This window comes from Neoarius graeffei, chromosome 2 (genome assembly GCF_027579695.1).
Source record: "Neoarius graeffei isolate fNeoGra1 chromosome 2, fNeoGra1.pri, whole genome shotgun sequence".
In the NCBI taxonomy this organism is placed as follows: Eukaryota; Metazoa; Chordata; class Actinopteri; order Siluriformes; family Ariidae; genus Neoarius; species Neoarius graeffei.
In genome coordinates, this window is record NC_083570.1 from 91,562,473 (window position 1) to 91,580,380 (window position 17,908).

Genomic DNA, 17,908 nt, shown 5'->3' on the forward strand with positions numbered 1-17,908 from the left:
TTAACCAGGTATTATCTGAATAGTGGGCAATAATAAACTGAAAACACAACATATCAGGATGTGTTTACATTTATTAAAGTGAGAAAATGATGTATTCCTGCCTGCTTTGTCTTCCATCTCATCTCAAACCACAGTTTTACTTGTTCAGTGACCGTTTCCCAAAAAATGAATGAATGTCTCCCACAAAACGATAAGAGAATGTGGTTCTGAACCAGAATCCACACTGTTTAACAAGCAAGCGCTGTTTAGGCAAAAAGCAAGCAGTCTTATTTAAAAAGGATTTCTGATTATGTCTTTGCATAAGGTCCTTTATTTTCTTTCCTTGAGTGAAGAGTACAATTCATTTCAAATGTTTAATAATGTTCACAACACATTCCCATATTTGCACAGTGCATTATGCTACTGTACAGACATGATTACGGGGTGGGCAGGCTGAGGTAGAAAGACAAGAGAACAAGTAAGAGAGAGAAAAGGAAAGAGAAGGCCATAAGTATTTGCATATTAAATGTTGGCAGTAGCAGGAGAGTCGAACCAGATTGAAGGTCAGTTATTCTCTCACATGTCCTCTGAGCGTTATATCACATCTGTCCGCTCCACTGCCCATCTGTAATTATTCATAATAGCCAGTCCTTTATTTAATTCTCATTTATTGGTCACTGAGGCACACCACTAGACAGAAAGCACAGCCTTGACAGCACTGTAATGTAGATAATACAGTCCAGTTTACTGCCAATCACCAGCGGTTACTCTTAGCAGCCACATCCTTGTCCATGATTCGTGGAAGTCGGCCACTAGCTCCACCCTCTAGATAGCCAGACTTAACTGCAGGAGCTTCAGGGACTTTCTTCTTACTTTTATTCAGATCTGGACACAAAGGGCAGGATATACAGATATGCAAAATGGCAGAAAGGTCGGCAAAGGAAGACACAAATCCCATCTCTTTTAGAAAAAAGTGCATTTCACCATCCATCCATTATCTGTAGCCACTTTATCCTGTCCTACAGGGTCGCAGGCAAGCTGGAGCCTCTCCCAGCTGACTATGGGCGAGAGGCGGGGTACACCCTGGACAAGTTGCCAGGTCATCACAGGGCTGACAAATAGACACAGACAACCATTCACGCTCACATTCACACCTACAGTCAATTTAGAGTCACCAGTTAACCTAACCTGCATGTCTTTGGACTGTGGGGGAAACCGGAGCACCCGGAGGAAACCCATGTAGACACGGGGAGAACATACAAACTCCGCACAGAAAGGCCCTCGCCAGCCACTGGGCTTGAACCCAGGACCTTCTTGCTGTGAGGCGACAGTGCTAACCACTACACCACCGTGCCACCCTGTGTTTCATCATATTATGCATTAAAATGTGAACTGAAATAAAAACATGTGACATCATGTGGATAATATGTTATCATAAGTGAAGATATTGTGTAAAAATTAAATCACATGTGGAAACGTAAAAATAAACACACCATGGGAAGTGTCAAAAATATGGAAAAGTTACATATGAATCATGTGATTATTCACACATGTGACTTTTCTGTAAGGGATCTCCCACTTTCTGTTGTTATTAGCTCATCCAGCCAATAGGTGATGAATTTATGCCATCATGTGTTGTCCGTCATCTGTCGTCCGTCCGGTATCGTCCACATTTCATGAAAATCGCTTCTTCTCTCTCAACTCTTCACTGATTTTTATTCTTTTTGGCAGGAAGGTAGGTCTGCCTGGGGTACATATAGATTCTACCCAAATTTGCATAATTGCAATTAATAATGAACATATGGAGTAATTAAGCCCTAACGAGCAGTTTCCACACAAATTGCTTCTTCTCCCTCAATTCTGCACCGATTTTGATTCTTTCTGGCATGAAGGTAGGGGTACCTAGGGTGCATATAACTTCTACCCAGATTTGCTTAATTACAATTATTAATGAAGTTATGGACTAATTAAGCCTTAATGAGCAGTTCAACAAAAATTGCTTCTTCTCTGTCAATTCCTCGCCGTTTTGGATTCTTTCTGGCAAATAGGTCGGTATTCCTAGGGTGTATATCGCTTCTATATACTGTATAGCTTGTATACGTATAGTGTATATAGCTTGCAACATTTATTGCACAAGGTGGCCCACTTTAGATAGTTCCTTCTGGACCAGACGGAGACGGAGTGAGCTACGCCATCATTAACAGTCTCATTGTCTTGTACCAGGATTGTAAAAGTGGATCGGTTAAATGCAGGGTATCAATAATATTACAAGTCAACATTTGAGTCAGATAACTACCTAATCTTTGGCAGTGTCCAATATCTTTCCATTAAGTACAAAAGAAGACCAAGAAAGTTCAGTTTGGTTGGATGCTGAGATGAAAAACCGACACAAAGGTGCAGATCCAGTGATAACTGAAGTCCTGTGTACATAATTTGAAGCTCTAGCATGACATTTTCCAGCATTTGCAGGAAATAGGCTTCCAGTGGTGAACTAAATGGTGCCACTAAATCAATCAATCAATCAATCAATCAATCAATCAATCAATCAATACAATTATGGTTAGATTAAGGTTTCGGTCACCATAGGCTCCACAAGACTCCTCCTACTTTCCCAAAATCAAGAAGGGTACATGTTGAGACAGACAGGATCATTAAGCACAGCATGTTATGCCTTTGAATAAAATGTCTGTATTTTGCAATGGGTGTTTATTAAAGCTAATTAATCCTACTGAGCGAGCTATAAAAAGCCCAGGCAACTCTGCCAAATTCTTACCAGAAATAGCCATCAGCATCTTCCTCCTGGCCCCAAATGTGGATACACCCACTTCCTTCAGATCCTCTTCAGAAAGAGTGAGGAACGTTTGGTAATCAATCTGATGGAGGAAAGAAAAGGAAGAGTGTGACACAAATAGTAAAGCTGTCATGTTTTCTGCATAAATCAACTGGACAATATAAGCTGATACTTTATCATGTATTTTTTGTTGTTTCTTTTCTAGATTAGCATCTCTTTCAGTGATGTCCCTAGATGAATACAGTGCCCTCCAGAATTATTGGTAGCTTTCAAATGAACAAAAATGTATACACGCTCTCAGAAAATAAAGTACATCATTGTATCTTTAGGGGTACAATGGTTTGTCACTGGGGCAGTACCCTCTAAGGTACTTATGTGCACCCTTTATATACTGCTTGGGAACATCTATGTACCTTTTTGGTCCTAAATTTGGTCTTAATTTCCCTGAGGGGACCCTGCCCAAAGGGATCAATAAAGTTTTATCTAATCTAATCTAAAAAGCTACACATAGTTACCGTAAGGTCCAATAATGAGCCCAAGGGGGTACATTAGTGTAGATTGTACCATGGGATACAGAAATGGACTCCTACTGAACCCCTGTTTCTGACAGTGTGTGAAAATATTAATGCATGCAATTTGTGATATTTGAAGCTCAAACATATTGTATACAATATGTCACATTGCATAATTTTATTGTGTTGTTGTTGATTTAAAACACAAAGTCGTGCAAATATTTGTACACAAAACACAGGTTTCAAATGTATTTAATATTAATTACTCAGTTTGTGAAGATCTATAACCTTTTTTTCATGTTGAAAGTGATTTTTTTTTCATAGTAATGGATAATGATGGGATTTTACATGTGTGCAACCTCATATTTATACCCCAAGGAAACAGGGCATATATACAGCACAACACTGAGTGTAATTGAAAAATAATGCAAGATTTTCAAGAATGGTAATTTATTTGCATTTACTCAACATAGTTCTTGGGATTTTAAATAAATAAATAATAAAGAGAAAATAGGTGCAAGGTTTAAGGTTTATTCTCATGATCAAGGATCTTTACAGTACTCTTATGTAAAATATATAAAAAAAAAAAAAAATCTCCTTCTCACCCCCGGCGGGGGGGTGGTATCCATGTCATCCTCAAGCTCGGGTCCTCTACCAGAGGCCTGGGAGTTTGAGGGTTCTGCGCAGTATCTTCGATGTTCCTAGGACTGCGCTCTTCTGGACTGAGGCTTCAGATGTTGTTCCTGGGATTTGCTGGAGCCACTCTCCCAGTTTGGGGGTTACTGCCCCAAGTGCCCCCACTACCACGGGGACCACGCAACCCTTGACCTTCCACATCCGTTCCAGCTGCTCTTTCAACCCTTGATACTTCTCAAGTTTCTCATGTTCCTTCTTCCTGATGTTGGCGTCAGCTGGGATCGCCACATCTATCACCACCACCCTCTTCTGCTCTTTGTCCACCACCACTATGTCCGGTTGGTTAGCCAGGATCTGTTTGTCAGTCTGGAAGCTGAAGTCCCACAGAATCTTGGCCCTGTTGTTCTCAGCCACCTTCTGTGGTATGGCCCATTGGGACTTGGGCATTTCTATTCCATACTGGTTGCAGATGTTTCTGTATACTATCCCAGCCACTTGATTGTGCCTCTCCATGTACGCTGATCCAGCTAGCATCTTACACCCTGCTACTATGTGCTGGACTGTTTCAGGGGCTTCTTTGCACAGTCTGCATCTTGGGTCTGATCTACTCTGGTAGATCCTGGCCTCTATGGCTCTTGTGCTTATGGCCTGTTCTTGTGCTGCCATGATTAGTGCCTCTGTGCTGTCTGTCAGTCCTGCATTATCCAGCCACTGGTAGGATTTCTTGATATCAGCCACTTCCTCTATCTGACGGTGGTACATGCCATGTAGGGGTTTGTCTCTCCAGGTTGTCTGTTCCTCCTCCTCCTCTGCACTCTCATCAGGGTTCTGCTGCCTGAGACATTCACTTAGCAGTTCATCCTTTGGGGCCATCTTTCTGATGTATTCTCGGATTTTCGATGTTTCATCCTGGACCGTGGTCTTGATGCTCACTAGCCCCCGGCCTCCCTCTTTCCGCTTAGTGTATAGTCTCAGGGTGCTGGACTTGGGGTGGAACCCTCCATGCATGGTGAGGAGCTTTCTAGTCTTGATATCTGTGGCTTCTATCTCCTCCTTTGGCCAGTTTATGATACCAGCGGGGTATCTGATGACTGGTAGTGCGTACATGTTGATGGCTCGGACCTTGTTTTTACCATTCAGCTGACTTTTCAGGACCTGCCTTACTCTCTGGAGGTATTTGGCTGTGGTTGACTTCCTTGTGGCCTCTTCATGGTTTCCATTAGCCTGTGGGATGCCAAGGTACTTGTAGCTGTCTTGGATATCACCTATGTTGCCCTCTGGTAGGTCAATCCCTTCAGTCCGGATCATCTTGCCTCTCTTTGAGACCATCCGGCCACACTTGTCCAATCCGAATGACATCCCTATGTCATCGCTGTAGATCCGGGTGGTGTGGATCAGCGAGTCTATTTCTCGCTCATTCCTGGCATACAGCTTGATGTCATCCATGTAGAGCAGGTGGCTGATTGTTGCCCCACTACGGAATCGGTACCCGTAGCCGCTCTTCGTGATGATCTGACTGAGGGGGTTCAGGCCTATGCAGAACAGCAGTGGTGATAGCGCATCTCCTTGGTATATGCCGCACTTGATGTTGACTTGGGCAATGGGTTTTGAGTTGGCCTCTAGGGTTGTCTTCCACATTTCCATTGAGTTCTGTATGAAGGTCCTTAGGTTCCTGTTGATCTTATACAGTTCCAGACATTCCAGTATCCATGTGTGTGGCATTGAGTCGTAGGCTTTCTTGTAGTCAATCCAGGCAGTGCACAGGTTGGTCTGTCTCTTCTTACAGTCTCGGGCGACTGTTCTATCGGCCAGTAGCTGGTGCTTGGCTCCTCTGGTGTTACTGCCAATTCCTTTCTGTGCCTCGCTCATGTATTGAGCCACATGCTTACTCATTTTTGCCGCAATGATGCCTGACAGGGCCTTCCATGTTGTGCAGAGACAGGTAATTGGCCGGTAGTTGGATGGGATGGGTCCCTTCTGGGGGTCCTTCATGATTAGGACTGTCCTGCCTTGGGTTAGCCATTCTGGGTGGGTTCCATCCCTCAGCAGCTGGTTCATCTGTGCTGCTAGGCGTTCATGGAGTGCAGTTAGCTTCTTCAGCCAGTACGTATGGATCATATCGGGGCCTGGTGCTGTCCAGCTCTTCATCTTTGACACTCTTTCTTGGACGTCTGCCATTGAGATGGTTACTGGTTCTTGTTCTGGGAGGTTGCTGTGGTCAGCTCTTAGGTCCACTAACCATTGGGCATCGGTGTTGTGTGATGCCTTTCTTTCCCATATGTCTTTCCAGTATTTTTCCACCTCAGCTCTTGGTGGGTCTGACCGGTTGTTGTTCCCCTGCCATTGAGAGTACACCTTGGCTGGTTCAGTGGAGAACAACTTGTTTATTCTCCTGGCCTCTCCTTCCTTGGTGTATCTCCTCAACCGGGTGGCCAGAGCTGTTAGTCGCTGTTTGGCAGTTTCGAGTGCCTCTGGTATGGAGAGTGAGTTGTACTTCCTGGGCGCCCCTTTATTCACCATGTTCCCTTTCTGTAGTTCAGCTAGCTGGCTAACTTCTCTCCTTGCTGCCTTTATCTTGGCCTCTAATCGTCTCTTCCATGGTGGATACTGTTTGTTATGTCCCGAGCCCACCTTGTGTCCAAGCATCTCCATGATTACTGTTGCTGTACTGTGTATCAGCTTGTTGGTCTCAGTGATGGTTCTTGTGGAGATTGTCTTCAGAGCAGCATTCACATCTACTAGTAGATCTTCTGAAGGTACTTGGCAACTCAGCTTCGGTATTCGTCGGGGGCTCCAGGTTTCCAGTTGGGTCACGATCTTCCTTCTCAGGTCAGCAGCTCTTGTGTTGAGGCTGTTAGCTGTTGGGGCTTGGTACCCAATCTCTGGTTGTGGGGATGATGACATCTCCCCGCTGACCTGTCTTCCTGGCTCCCCCTTGCCGTAGCATCGTTGTTGTATTTCATTAATCTCTAGTTGTGATAGCAGATTTCGATTATGGATGTTGGAACACTGGGCTAATAGCTGTTTCTTTGTTAGCCTTGATTGTGGGTTTCGAAGTATCCAATGGTCCCACATTCTCTGCATGTATCCCCTCTCTCTGGGATTGCTTGTGTAGTAGCATTCCAGCAAATCCGTATTTTCTGTCCTCGTCCATCGATGTCTTGTTCCAGTAGCCCATTTCTCATCAGTTTGCCCTGGTTCCCTAGCAACTGACGCAGACCTTGTTGACCCGGGCGACGTCTGAGCCGGTATGACTCTATCAGTTATGTTTTCACTCATTCCTGAGGTAGGCTGATATATCATGAGGGGTTTTGCCTAAGGACCCTTACTGGATGATGTTTTGCCCCGACCGGGATTCGAACCCCGATCTCCTGCGTCGTAGTCAGTGAGCATTACCACTGTACTATCCAGCTGATATATATATATATATATATCAGCCAATATATATATATATATATATTGTTTGAATGGAAAATTTATATTACTGTATATTAAACTTGTGTGCAATATGGTTATATTTCTCAGTTTTAGTGCAATATACATTTCAACACATTTGTTATAGTGCAATATGTTTCTTGTGTGCAATATATTGATAAATATTCTGTATACTGAATATTCTACAGTATACATATGTATATACCGGTATTTGTGTGTGTGTGTGTGTGTGTGTGTGTGTGTGTGTGGCAGCACAGTGGTGTAGTGGTTAGCACCATCACCTCACAGCAAGAAGGTTCTGGGTTCGAGCCCAGTTTGCATGTTCTCCCCGTGTCTGTGTGGGTTTCCTCTGGGTGCTCCGGTTTCCCCCACAGTCCAAAGACATGCAGTTTAGGCTAATTGGTGGCTCTAAATTGACCATAGGTGTGAATGGTTGTTTGTCTCTATGTGTCAGCCCTGTGATAATCTGGCGACTTGTCCAGGGTGTACCCTGCCTCTCACCCATAGTCAGCTGGGATAGGCTCCAGCTTGCCTGCGACCCTGAACAGGATAAGTGGCTACAGATTATATTCTTATTTTGTTTTTATTATATTTATTATATTTATTACATTTATTACATTTTATTTTACTCCCTCTCCTTTTTTTAACCACTTCCCCAACTATCCTCACGACCTATGGAGCATTGCAATAAGCATTTCACTGCATGTCATACTCTGTATGATTGTGTATGTGACAAATAAAGCTTGAATTTGCATTCATGTTTCATATTTATATTTATTTCATTTTGCCATTTTTTTTCAAAGGTGCCAATAATTCTGAACAGCTGAGATTTATTTGATACTCTTAAATTTTTAGTAACCACACAAATTAGCTTGTGAATAAGTTAGATGAAGGAGCTATTTTAAGATGGCCGAACATGATTGTTTGATACAGTTTAGGAACAGTTTTGATGTGGAGTAGAACAACTGGAGCTGGGAATAAACAGTGTAATCGCGACTGACCTGCATTATACCAGAGAAGATTAAAAGTAATCAACTGGGACAGTCAGGAAAAGCAAGACAGGACTGAGCAGCTGGGGGGAGCTGCACTGAGATACAGAAGGCCATTAAAACAATTTAAACCCATAAAAAACCATAAAAATCATATTCTCTCTGAAAATTCAGCTCCACTTGTGGGTTTAATAATAAAAACATCAGAAACACTTATTGATGGTAGCAGCACGCAGGTGCAGCAGTGAAACAGACAGTGTGTACAGTACTGGTGAACACAGTAAGAGTGTGTGTGCATGTGTGTGAGTGTTTGTGTGAATGTACTGCACCTCCTGCTCCTGGAATACAGTGGTATATTTATTCAGGCCCAGCTGAATCAGTAGCTCCAGCAGATTGTCTTTTGGCTGAGGAGGAGGGCTGGGAGATCCACCAATCAGTGCTCTGGATACACCTTCATAGTAGCTGCTGCCATTAATGACTCCATCAGCTGCAAAGGTAATGAGATATACGAGAGGTTCAGTTTAATCACACCTTTGTTCAGATTAAGACTACGGAGAAGTTTTTGTGATGTATCTTTATATGTGTTAATTTATCCATCTGTAACTCCATAAATTGTCCAATAAATGCATCAATAATTCAATACATCAATAAACCTTTCAATTTATTATTACAAAACTTATTTTAGCCTATATTTAATTATTTATTGACATATTTAATGAAGGCTCACTGAAAGATTTATAACAGAAAGAAAATAGAATACAATAGAAAGATTTCAGTCTGTCTCAATTTATCTTTCCAGCTATCCTTCAATCTACCTTTCAATCTATCCTTCAACTTATCTTTCCATCTATCCTCCAATCTATCCTTCCATCTAACCTTCAATCTGTCCTTCAATCTATCCTTCAGTCTACCTTTCAATCTATCCTTCAGTTTATCTTTCCATCTATCCTTCAAAATATCCTTCAAGCTATCTTTCAGTCTATCTTTCCATCTATCCTCCAATCTATCCTTCAATCTATCCTTCCATCTGGCCTTCAATCTATCCTTACATCTATCTTTCCATCTATCCTCCAATCTATCCTTCCATCTGGCCTTCAATCTATCCTTCAATCTACCTTTCAATCTATCCTTCAAAATATCCTTCAAGCTATCGTTCAGCCTGTTCTTCAAGCTATCTTTCAGTCTATCTTTCCATGTACAGTATCCTTCAATCTATCCTTCAATCTATCTTTCTATCTATCCTTCAATATATCTTTCATCTATCCTTCAATCTGTCCTTACATCTACCTTTCCATCTATCTCTCAATCTATGCTTCAATCTATCCTGCATTACCGTATATCTCCATCTATCCTTCAAAATATCATTCAATCTATCTTTCCAGCTCTCCTTCAAGCTATCTTTCAGTCTATTTTTCCATCTATCCTCCAATCTATCCTTCAATCCATCTTTCAATCTATCCCTCAATCTATCCTTCCATCTGGCCTTCAGTCTATCCTTACATCTATCTCTCCATTTATCCTTCAATATATCTTTCAATCTATCCCTCAAGCTATCCTTCTATCTGGCCTTTAATATATCCTTACATCTATCCTCCAGTCTATCCTTACATATATCCTTCAAATTATCCTTCAAGCTATCTTTCAGCCTGTCCTTCAAGTGATCATTCAGTCATTCATCTATCCTTACATCTATCTTTCCATCTATCCTTCAAGCTACCTTTCCATCTATCCCTCAATCTATGCTTCAATCTATCCTGCAATATAGCTCCATCTATGGTATGTTTCCAAATATCCTTCAATCGATCTTTCCATCTCTCCTTCAAGCTATCTTTCAGTCTATCTCTCCATTTATCCTTCAATATATCTTTCAGCCTATCCTTCAATCCATCTTTCCATCTATCCCTCAGTCTATATTTCCATCTATCCTTCAATCTATCCTTACACCTATCTTTCCATTTGTTCTCCAATCTATCCCTCAATATATCTCTCCATCTCTCTTTCAATCTATCATTCAAGCTAGCTTTCAGCCTGTCCTTCAATCTATCCCCCAGTCTGTCCTTAACTCTATCTTTCTATCTTTCCATCTTTCAATCTATCCTTCAATCTAATCTTCAGTTTATCCTTCATTTAATATGTCAGTGAATCATGAAATATAAATGGACACGTTTGTAATAATAAATTGGAAGATATATTTATAGATTTATTGAGAGATGCAGAGCATGTTGGAAGGAGAATGTTGAGGATGGAGCTGCCAGGCACACGAAAACGAGGAAGGCCAAAGAGGAGATACATGGATGTGGTGAGAGAGGACATGAAAGTGGCAGGTGTGGTAGAGAAGGATGTAGAAGACAGGGAGCTGTCTTTAAAGTAGTGCTGATGACACAGTTCATATCGATGTGTTTGTTCTTATTTCTATGGTAACAACTTAAAAAAGTCACAAAAGTTTTCTGTAAGGAGCATTATTAGGCTTTTTGGAAGGAGTCTCCAGTGTCCGGTGCATCATTAACAATCAGAGGTAAATGATAAGTTTTCCATGATGGGAAAGACTTCAGGATAAAGGACTGTGGTTTCTTGGTAATATAGCAATCTATTTTTATGTATTTATTCATTTATTTATTTCAGTTTATTAGCTCCAAGAAAGGAAAAAAGAGCCTGGTGAGAGAAAGACTGTTTATAACTGCTGTAACATAAGTGATACAGGAACTAACTTGTTTTGTGAATGTTCCATAACATTAAATGTAATTATAAAAGAATGTGATGTAGTTGTTGTGTGGTACTCGGTAAATTTAAAGGTAGAGACTGCCTTTCAGATTTTTCAAGTTTAGGTCATAAAAACAATTTTCCCTGACATCCATTTTTTTTTGTTTAGTGGACTGAAAGCTACTGAATTCAAATCACAGACTTCTAATTTTATTAGGTTGTGGGTTTTTTTGTTTGTTTGTTTGTTTGTTTGTTTGTTTGTTTTTAGATAGAACAATTAATGAATTTAGGGCCATGTGGCCCTAAATTCCCCACTATTTTTTTCCTGCTTCACCATGACCCAATTCAAGATACTACATCATGCATCACGTGGTGGGCTTTCCCCATTCGCACAAGGCATTGTGGGATACAAATTTGAAACAGGAGAGAACAATGGAGGACGCGAATGAAATGTGAAAGACCAAATACGGTAATGGAGAGTAAGAAGAAAAGATGTTATATTGCGAAGGAAAGGAAACACAGGACCAAACTAATAAATATCGGCGGTCAGCAAGCACCTCAGTGTGATCAACTGTTCATTTAGTGACAGAATGATGTAACTGTCAGTGCACGGTCAAGGTAAACCTGTAGATGGCAGTAATGCAACACTGCCTAAAACCCAAAAGAAGGTAAACCTGTGCATGCGCACACAGACTTCCTCTGTCTGCTTGACTGCGCAAAATGAGCAATTTCATGCACATTATTTGCTTTAATCCCCTCGAATTAAATAACTTCCCAGCCACAGGCCTGTTTGTTTGTTTGTTTGTTTGTTTGTTTCATTTTGTTTTTAGATATTACAAAAATAAACATATATCACAATGACCACATTTCAGAAGGAACTAAATTTCACCAATTTTATGAAATCGAAAGGCCGTCTAGCTTTAAGAGGAATAAAATGTCAGGATGTAAATGCCACGTTGGGGTGGTGCCTCTTCATCACATCATCCAGTCGTTGATTATTTTCCGATAACAGCATGCACCCAAATGGTTTATTCCTAATTTATATACTTACAATGTCACTAATGGACCTGTTCATGATGTCTGTTGCTACATGGCTCAGTCAGAAAAAGCAGGCACAAATAATATGTCAGAAATTTTAAAGACTTTATGTTCCATATGCGACAGACAGGGATGAGCCCACTTTACGCCACTGCAATTATTTCTGCTTTAAGTTCAAGGGCTGTTGTCTGGCTCTGGTCTCCTGAATCATTCAGGGCTCTTAGACTTCCAGAGCCCTGAGCAACAGGAATACGGTCACTTCACAAACCTATACTGAAATTAAAAAGCTTTTGCTCAGTTTCAGTTTGTCTCATGGACATTGCTGTTGTAAGCTGAGTGAAAATCGATCTTCACATATGGACAAACAATTGTTGGAGATCGATTTCTGACTCCAGCACAGCTGCCTCCCACAGCTGGTAGCAACTGATCTCACCTCCCTAGCCACTATATAGAGCTGAATGTCTGGGATAAGAAGCACAGGAAGGATGTCAGTCCACTAGTGAAGATGTCAACATGAATCTGAACAAAACAAAAAGCTAAGTGAAAGCTTGTGCACAGGCTGAAAGTCTGAAAGGAACTTAATGGCCTGAGCTTAATCCTGGGGAAAGACTATGTGAAGGTTCTGATGGGAAAAAGTATGCAGTAAACCAGACAATAGAGCAGCCTTTATACAGCGTGATTTAAAAACGTTAAAACTTATACAGTTAGGTCCATATATATTTAGACACTGACACAAAGTTTTTTTTTTTACCTGTTTACTGAAACATATTCAAGTTATAATTATATAATGGACATGGACATAAAGTCCAGACTTTCAGCTTTCATTTGAGGGTATCCACATTAAAATTGGATGAAGGCTTTAAGAGTTTCAGCTCCTTAACATGTGCCACCCTGTTTTGAAAGGGACCAAAAGTAATTGGACAATTGACTCAAAGGCTATATTCCTTCGTTATGTCATTCTCAGTTAAGCAGATAAAAGGCCTGGAGTTGATTTGAGGTGTGGTGCTTGCATTTGGAAGATTTTGCTGTGAAGAAAACATGTAGTCAAAGGAGCTCTCCATGCAGGTGAAACAAGCCATCCTTAAGCTGCGAAAACAGAAAAAACCCATCCGAGAAATTGCTACAATATTAGGAGTGGCAAAATCTACAGTTTGGTACATCCTGAGAAAGAAAGAAAGAAAGAAAGAAAGAAAGAAAGAAAGAAAGAAAGAAAGAAAGAAAGAAAGAACTGGTGAACTCATCAATGCAAAAAGACCTGGACGCCCAAAGAAGACAACAGTGGTGGATGATCGCAGAATGAAGAGAAATCCCTTCACAGCAGCCAACCAAGTGAACAACACTCTCCAGGAAGTAGGGTTATCAATATCCAAATCTACCATAAAGAGAAGACTGCATGAAAGTAAATACAGAGGGTTCACTGCATGGTGCAAGCCACTCATAAGCCTCAAGAATAAAAAGGCTAGATTGGGCTTTGCTAAAAAACATCTAAAAAAGCCAGCACAGTTCTGGAAGAACATTCTTTGGACAGATGAAACCAAGATCAACCTCTACCAGAATGATGGAAAGAAAAAAGTATGGCGAAGGTGTGGTACAGCTCATGATCCAAAGCACCCCACATCATCTGTAAAACACAGCGGAGGCAGTGTGATGGCTTGGGCATGCATGGCTGCTAGTGGCACTGGGTCACTAGTGTTTATTGATGATGTGACACAGGACAGAAGCAGCCGGATGAATTCTGAGGTACTCAGAAACATACTGTGTGCTCAAATCCAGCCAAATGCAGCCAAACTGATTGGTCGGCGTTTCATAATACAGATGGACAATGACCCAAAACATAAAGCCAAAGCAACCCAGGAGTTTATTAAAGCAAAGAAGTGGAATATTCTTGAATGGCCAAGTCAGTCACCTGATCTCAACCCAATTGAGCATGCATTTCACTTGTTAAAGACTAAACTTCAGACAGAAAGGCCCACAAACAGACAGCAACTGAAAACCGCTGCAGTAAAGGCCTGGCAGAGCATTAAAAAGGAGGAAATACAGCGTCTGGTGATGTCCATGAGTTCAAGACTTCAGGCAGTCATTGCCAACAAAGGGTTTTCAACCAAGTATTAGAAATGAACATTTTATTTACAATTATTTAATTTGTCCAATTACTTTTGAGCCCCTGAAATGAAGGGATTGTGTTTAAAAAATGCTTTAGTTCCTCACATTTTTATGCAATCATTTTGTTCAACCCACTGAATTAAAGCTGAAAGTCTGAACTTCAACTGCATCTGAATTGTTTTGTTCAAAATTCATTGTGGTAATGTACAGAACCAAAATTAGAAAAATGTTGTCTATGTCCAAATATTTATGGACCTAACTGTATGACACTACAACACTGTAACACAACATTAAAACACTGTAACACAAGCTTACTAATTACAGAACTTTAGTAACACAAGGTCTAGTAACACAAAGTTTAGTAACACAAGGTTACTAATTACAGGCTTTTAGTAACAAAAGGTTTAGTAACACAAGGTAACTAATTACAGACCTTTAGTAACACAAGGTTTAGTAACACAAGGTAACTAATTACAGACCATTAGTAACAAAAGGTTACTAATTACAGACCTTTAGTAACACAAGGTTACTAATTACAGAGCTTTAGTAACACAAGGTTTAGTAACACAACGTTAATAATTACAGAACTTTAGTAACACAAGGTAACTAATTACAGACCTTTAGTAGCATAAGGGTTAGTAACACAAGGTTACGAATGACAGACCTTTAGTAACACAAGGTTACTAATTACAGACCTTTAGTAACACAAGGTTACTAATTACAGACCTTTAGTAACACAAGGTTACTAATTACAGACATTTAGTAACACAAGGTTTAGTAACACAAAGTTACTAATTACAGACTTTAGTAACAAAAGGTTTAGTAACGTAAAGTTACTAATTACAGACCTTTAGTAGCACAAGGGTTAGTAACACAAGGTTACGAATGACAGACCTTTAGTAACACAAGGCTACTAATTACAGACCTTTAGTAACACAAGGTTTAGTAACACAAAGTTACTAATTACAGACTTTAGTAACAAAAGGTTTAGTAACGTAAAGTTACTAATTACAGACCTTTAGTCACACAAGGTTACTATTTACAGACCTTTAGTAACACAAGGTTTAGTAACACAAGGTTACTAATTACAGACCTTTAGTAACACAAGGTAACTAATTACAGACCTTTAGTAACACAAGGGTTAGTACCACAAGGTTACAAATTACAGACCATTAGTAACACAACGTTACTAATTACAGACTTTTAGTAACAAAAGGTTTAGTAACACAAGGTTACCAATTACAGACCTTTAGTAACACAAGGTTACTAATTACAGACCTTTAGTAACACAAGGTTTAGTAACACAAGGTTACTAATTACAGACCTTTAGTAACACAGGGTTTAGTAACACAAAGTTACTAATTACAGACCTTTGGTAACACAAGGTTACTGATTACAGACCTTTAGTAACACAAGGTTACTAATTACAGCCCTTTAGTAACACAAGGTTTAGTAACACAAGGTTACTAATTACAGACCTTTAGTAACACAAGGTAACTAATTACAGACCTTTAGTAACACAAGGTTTAGTAACACAAATTTGCTAATTACCGACTTTTAGTAACAAAAGGTGTAGTAAAACAAGGTTACTAATTACAGACCTTTAGTAACACAAGGTTTAGTAACACAAAGTTACTAACTACAGACTTTTAGCAACAAAAGGTTTAGTAACACAACTTTACTAATTACAGACCTTTAGTAACACAAGGTTTAGTAACACAAAGTTACTAATTAGAGACCTTTAGTAACACAAGTTTACTAATTGCAGGCCTTTAGTAACACAAGGTTTAGTAACACAAGGTTACTCATTACAGACCTTTAGTAACACAAGGTTTAGTAGCACAAAGTTACTAATTACAGACTTTTAGTAACAAAAGCTTGAACAACACAAGGTTAATAATTACAGACCTTTAGTAACACAAGGTTTAGTAACACACAGTTACTAATCACAGACCTTTAGTCACATAAGGTTAATAATTACAAACCTTTAGTAACACAAGGTTTAGTAACATAAGGTTACTAATTACAGACCTTTAGTAACACAAGGTTACTAATTACAGACCTTTAGTAATGCAAGGTTACTAATTACAGACCTTTAGTAACACAAGGTTACTAATTACAGACCTTTAGTAACACAAGTTTAGTCACACAAGGTTACTAATTACAGACCTTTAGTAATGCAAGGTTACTAATTATAGACCTTTAGTAACACAAGCTTACTAATTATTGACCTTTAGTAAAACAAGGTTTAGTAACACACAGTTACTAATCACAGACCTTTAGTCACATAAGGTTAATAATTACAAACCTTTAGTAACACAAGGTTTAGTAACATAAGGTTACTAATTACAGACCTTTAGTAACACAAGGTTACTAATTACAGACCTTTAGTAATGCAAGGTTACTAATTACAGACCTTTAGTAACACAAGGTTACTAATTACAGACCTTTAGTAACACAAGTTTAGTCACACAAAGTTACTAATTGCAGACATTTAGTCACACAAGGTTACTAATTACAGACCTTTAGTAACACAAGGTTTGGTAACACAAGGTTACTAATTACAGACATTTAGTAACACAAGGTTTAGTAACACAAGGTTACTAATTACAGACTTTTAGTAACAAAAGGTTTAGAACCACAAGGTTACTAATTACAGACCTTTAGTAACACAAGGTTTAGAAACACATGGTAACTAATTACAGACCTCTAGTAACACAAGGTTTAGTAACACAAAGTTACTAATTACAGACCTTTAGTAACACAAGGTTCAATCACGCAAGGTTAATAATTAGAGACCTTTAGTAACACAAAGTTACTAAATACAGACTTTTAGAAACAAAAGGTTTCGTAACACAAGGTTACAAATTACAGACCTTTAGTAAAACAAGGTTTAGTAACACAAGGTTACTAATTACAGACCTTTAGTAACACAAGGTTTAGCAACACAAAGTTACTAATTACAGACTTTTAGTAAGAAAATGTTTAGTAACACAAGGTTACTAATTACAGACCTTTAGTAACACAAGGTTTAGCAACACAAAGTTACTAATTACAGACTTTTAGTAAGAAAATGTTTAGTAACACAAGGTTACTAATTACAGACCTTTAGTAACACAAGGTTTAGCAACACAAAGTTACTAATTACAGACTTTTAGTAAGAAAATGTTTAGTAACACAAGGTTACTAATTGCAGACCTTTAGTAACACAATGTTACTAATTACAGACCTTTAGTAACACAATGTTTAGTAACACAAAGTTACTAATTACAGACTTTTACTAAGAAAAGGTTTAGTAACACATGGTTACTAATTTCAGACCTTTAGTAACACAAGGTTACTAATTACAGACCTTTAGTAACACAAGGTTTAGTAACACACGGTTACTAATTACAATCCTTTAGTAACACAAGGTTACTAATTACAGACCTTTAGTAACACAAGGTTTAGTAACACAAGTTTACTAATTACAGACCTTTAGTAACACAAAGTTAATAATTACAGACTTTTAGTAACAAAAGGTTTAGTAACACGAGGCTACTAATTACAGACCTTTAGTAAAACTTTGCTTACTAATTACAGACCTTTATTAACACAAGGTTACTAATTACAGACCTTTAGTAGCACAAGATTTAGTAACACAAGGTTACTAATTACAGTCCTTTAGTAACACAATGTTTAGTAACACAAAGTTACTAATTACAGTCCTTTAGTAACACAATGTT

General features: G+C 39.2%; 1 protein-coding gene across 1 annotated transcript in view; it reads right to left on the reverse strand.

The window, feature by feature from the left end:
• Positions 1 to 733: 733 nt before the first annotated feature.
• The window catches only part of bicc2 (bicaudal C homolog 2), a 64,416-nt gene continuing 47,241 nt past the window's right edge, over positions 734 to 17,908 (reverse strand). The window contains exons 19-21 of the mRNA XM_060903869.1: positions 8,672 to 8,829; positions 2,753 to 2,852; positions 734 to 864 (exon numbers count right to left, since the gene is read on the reverse strand). Coding sequence (XP_060759852.1) covers positions 734 to 864; positions 2,753 to 2,852; positions 8,672 to 8,829 — 389 coding nt within the window. The remainder of the gene's footprint in view (positions 865 to 2,752; positions 2,853 to 8,671; positions 8,830 to 17,908) is intronic.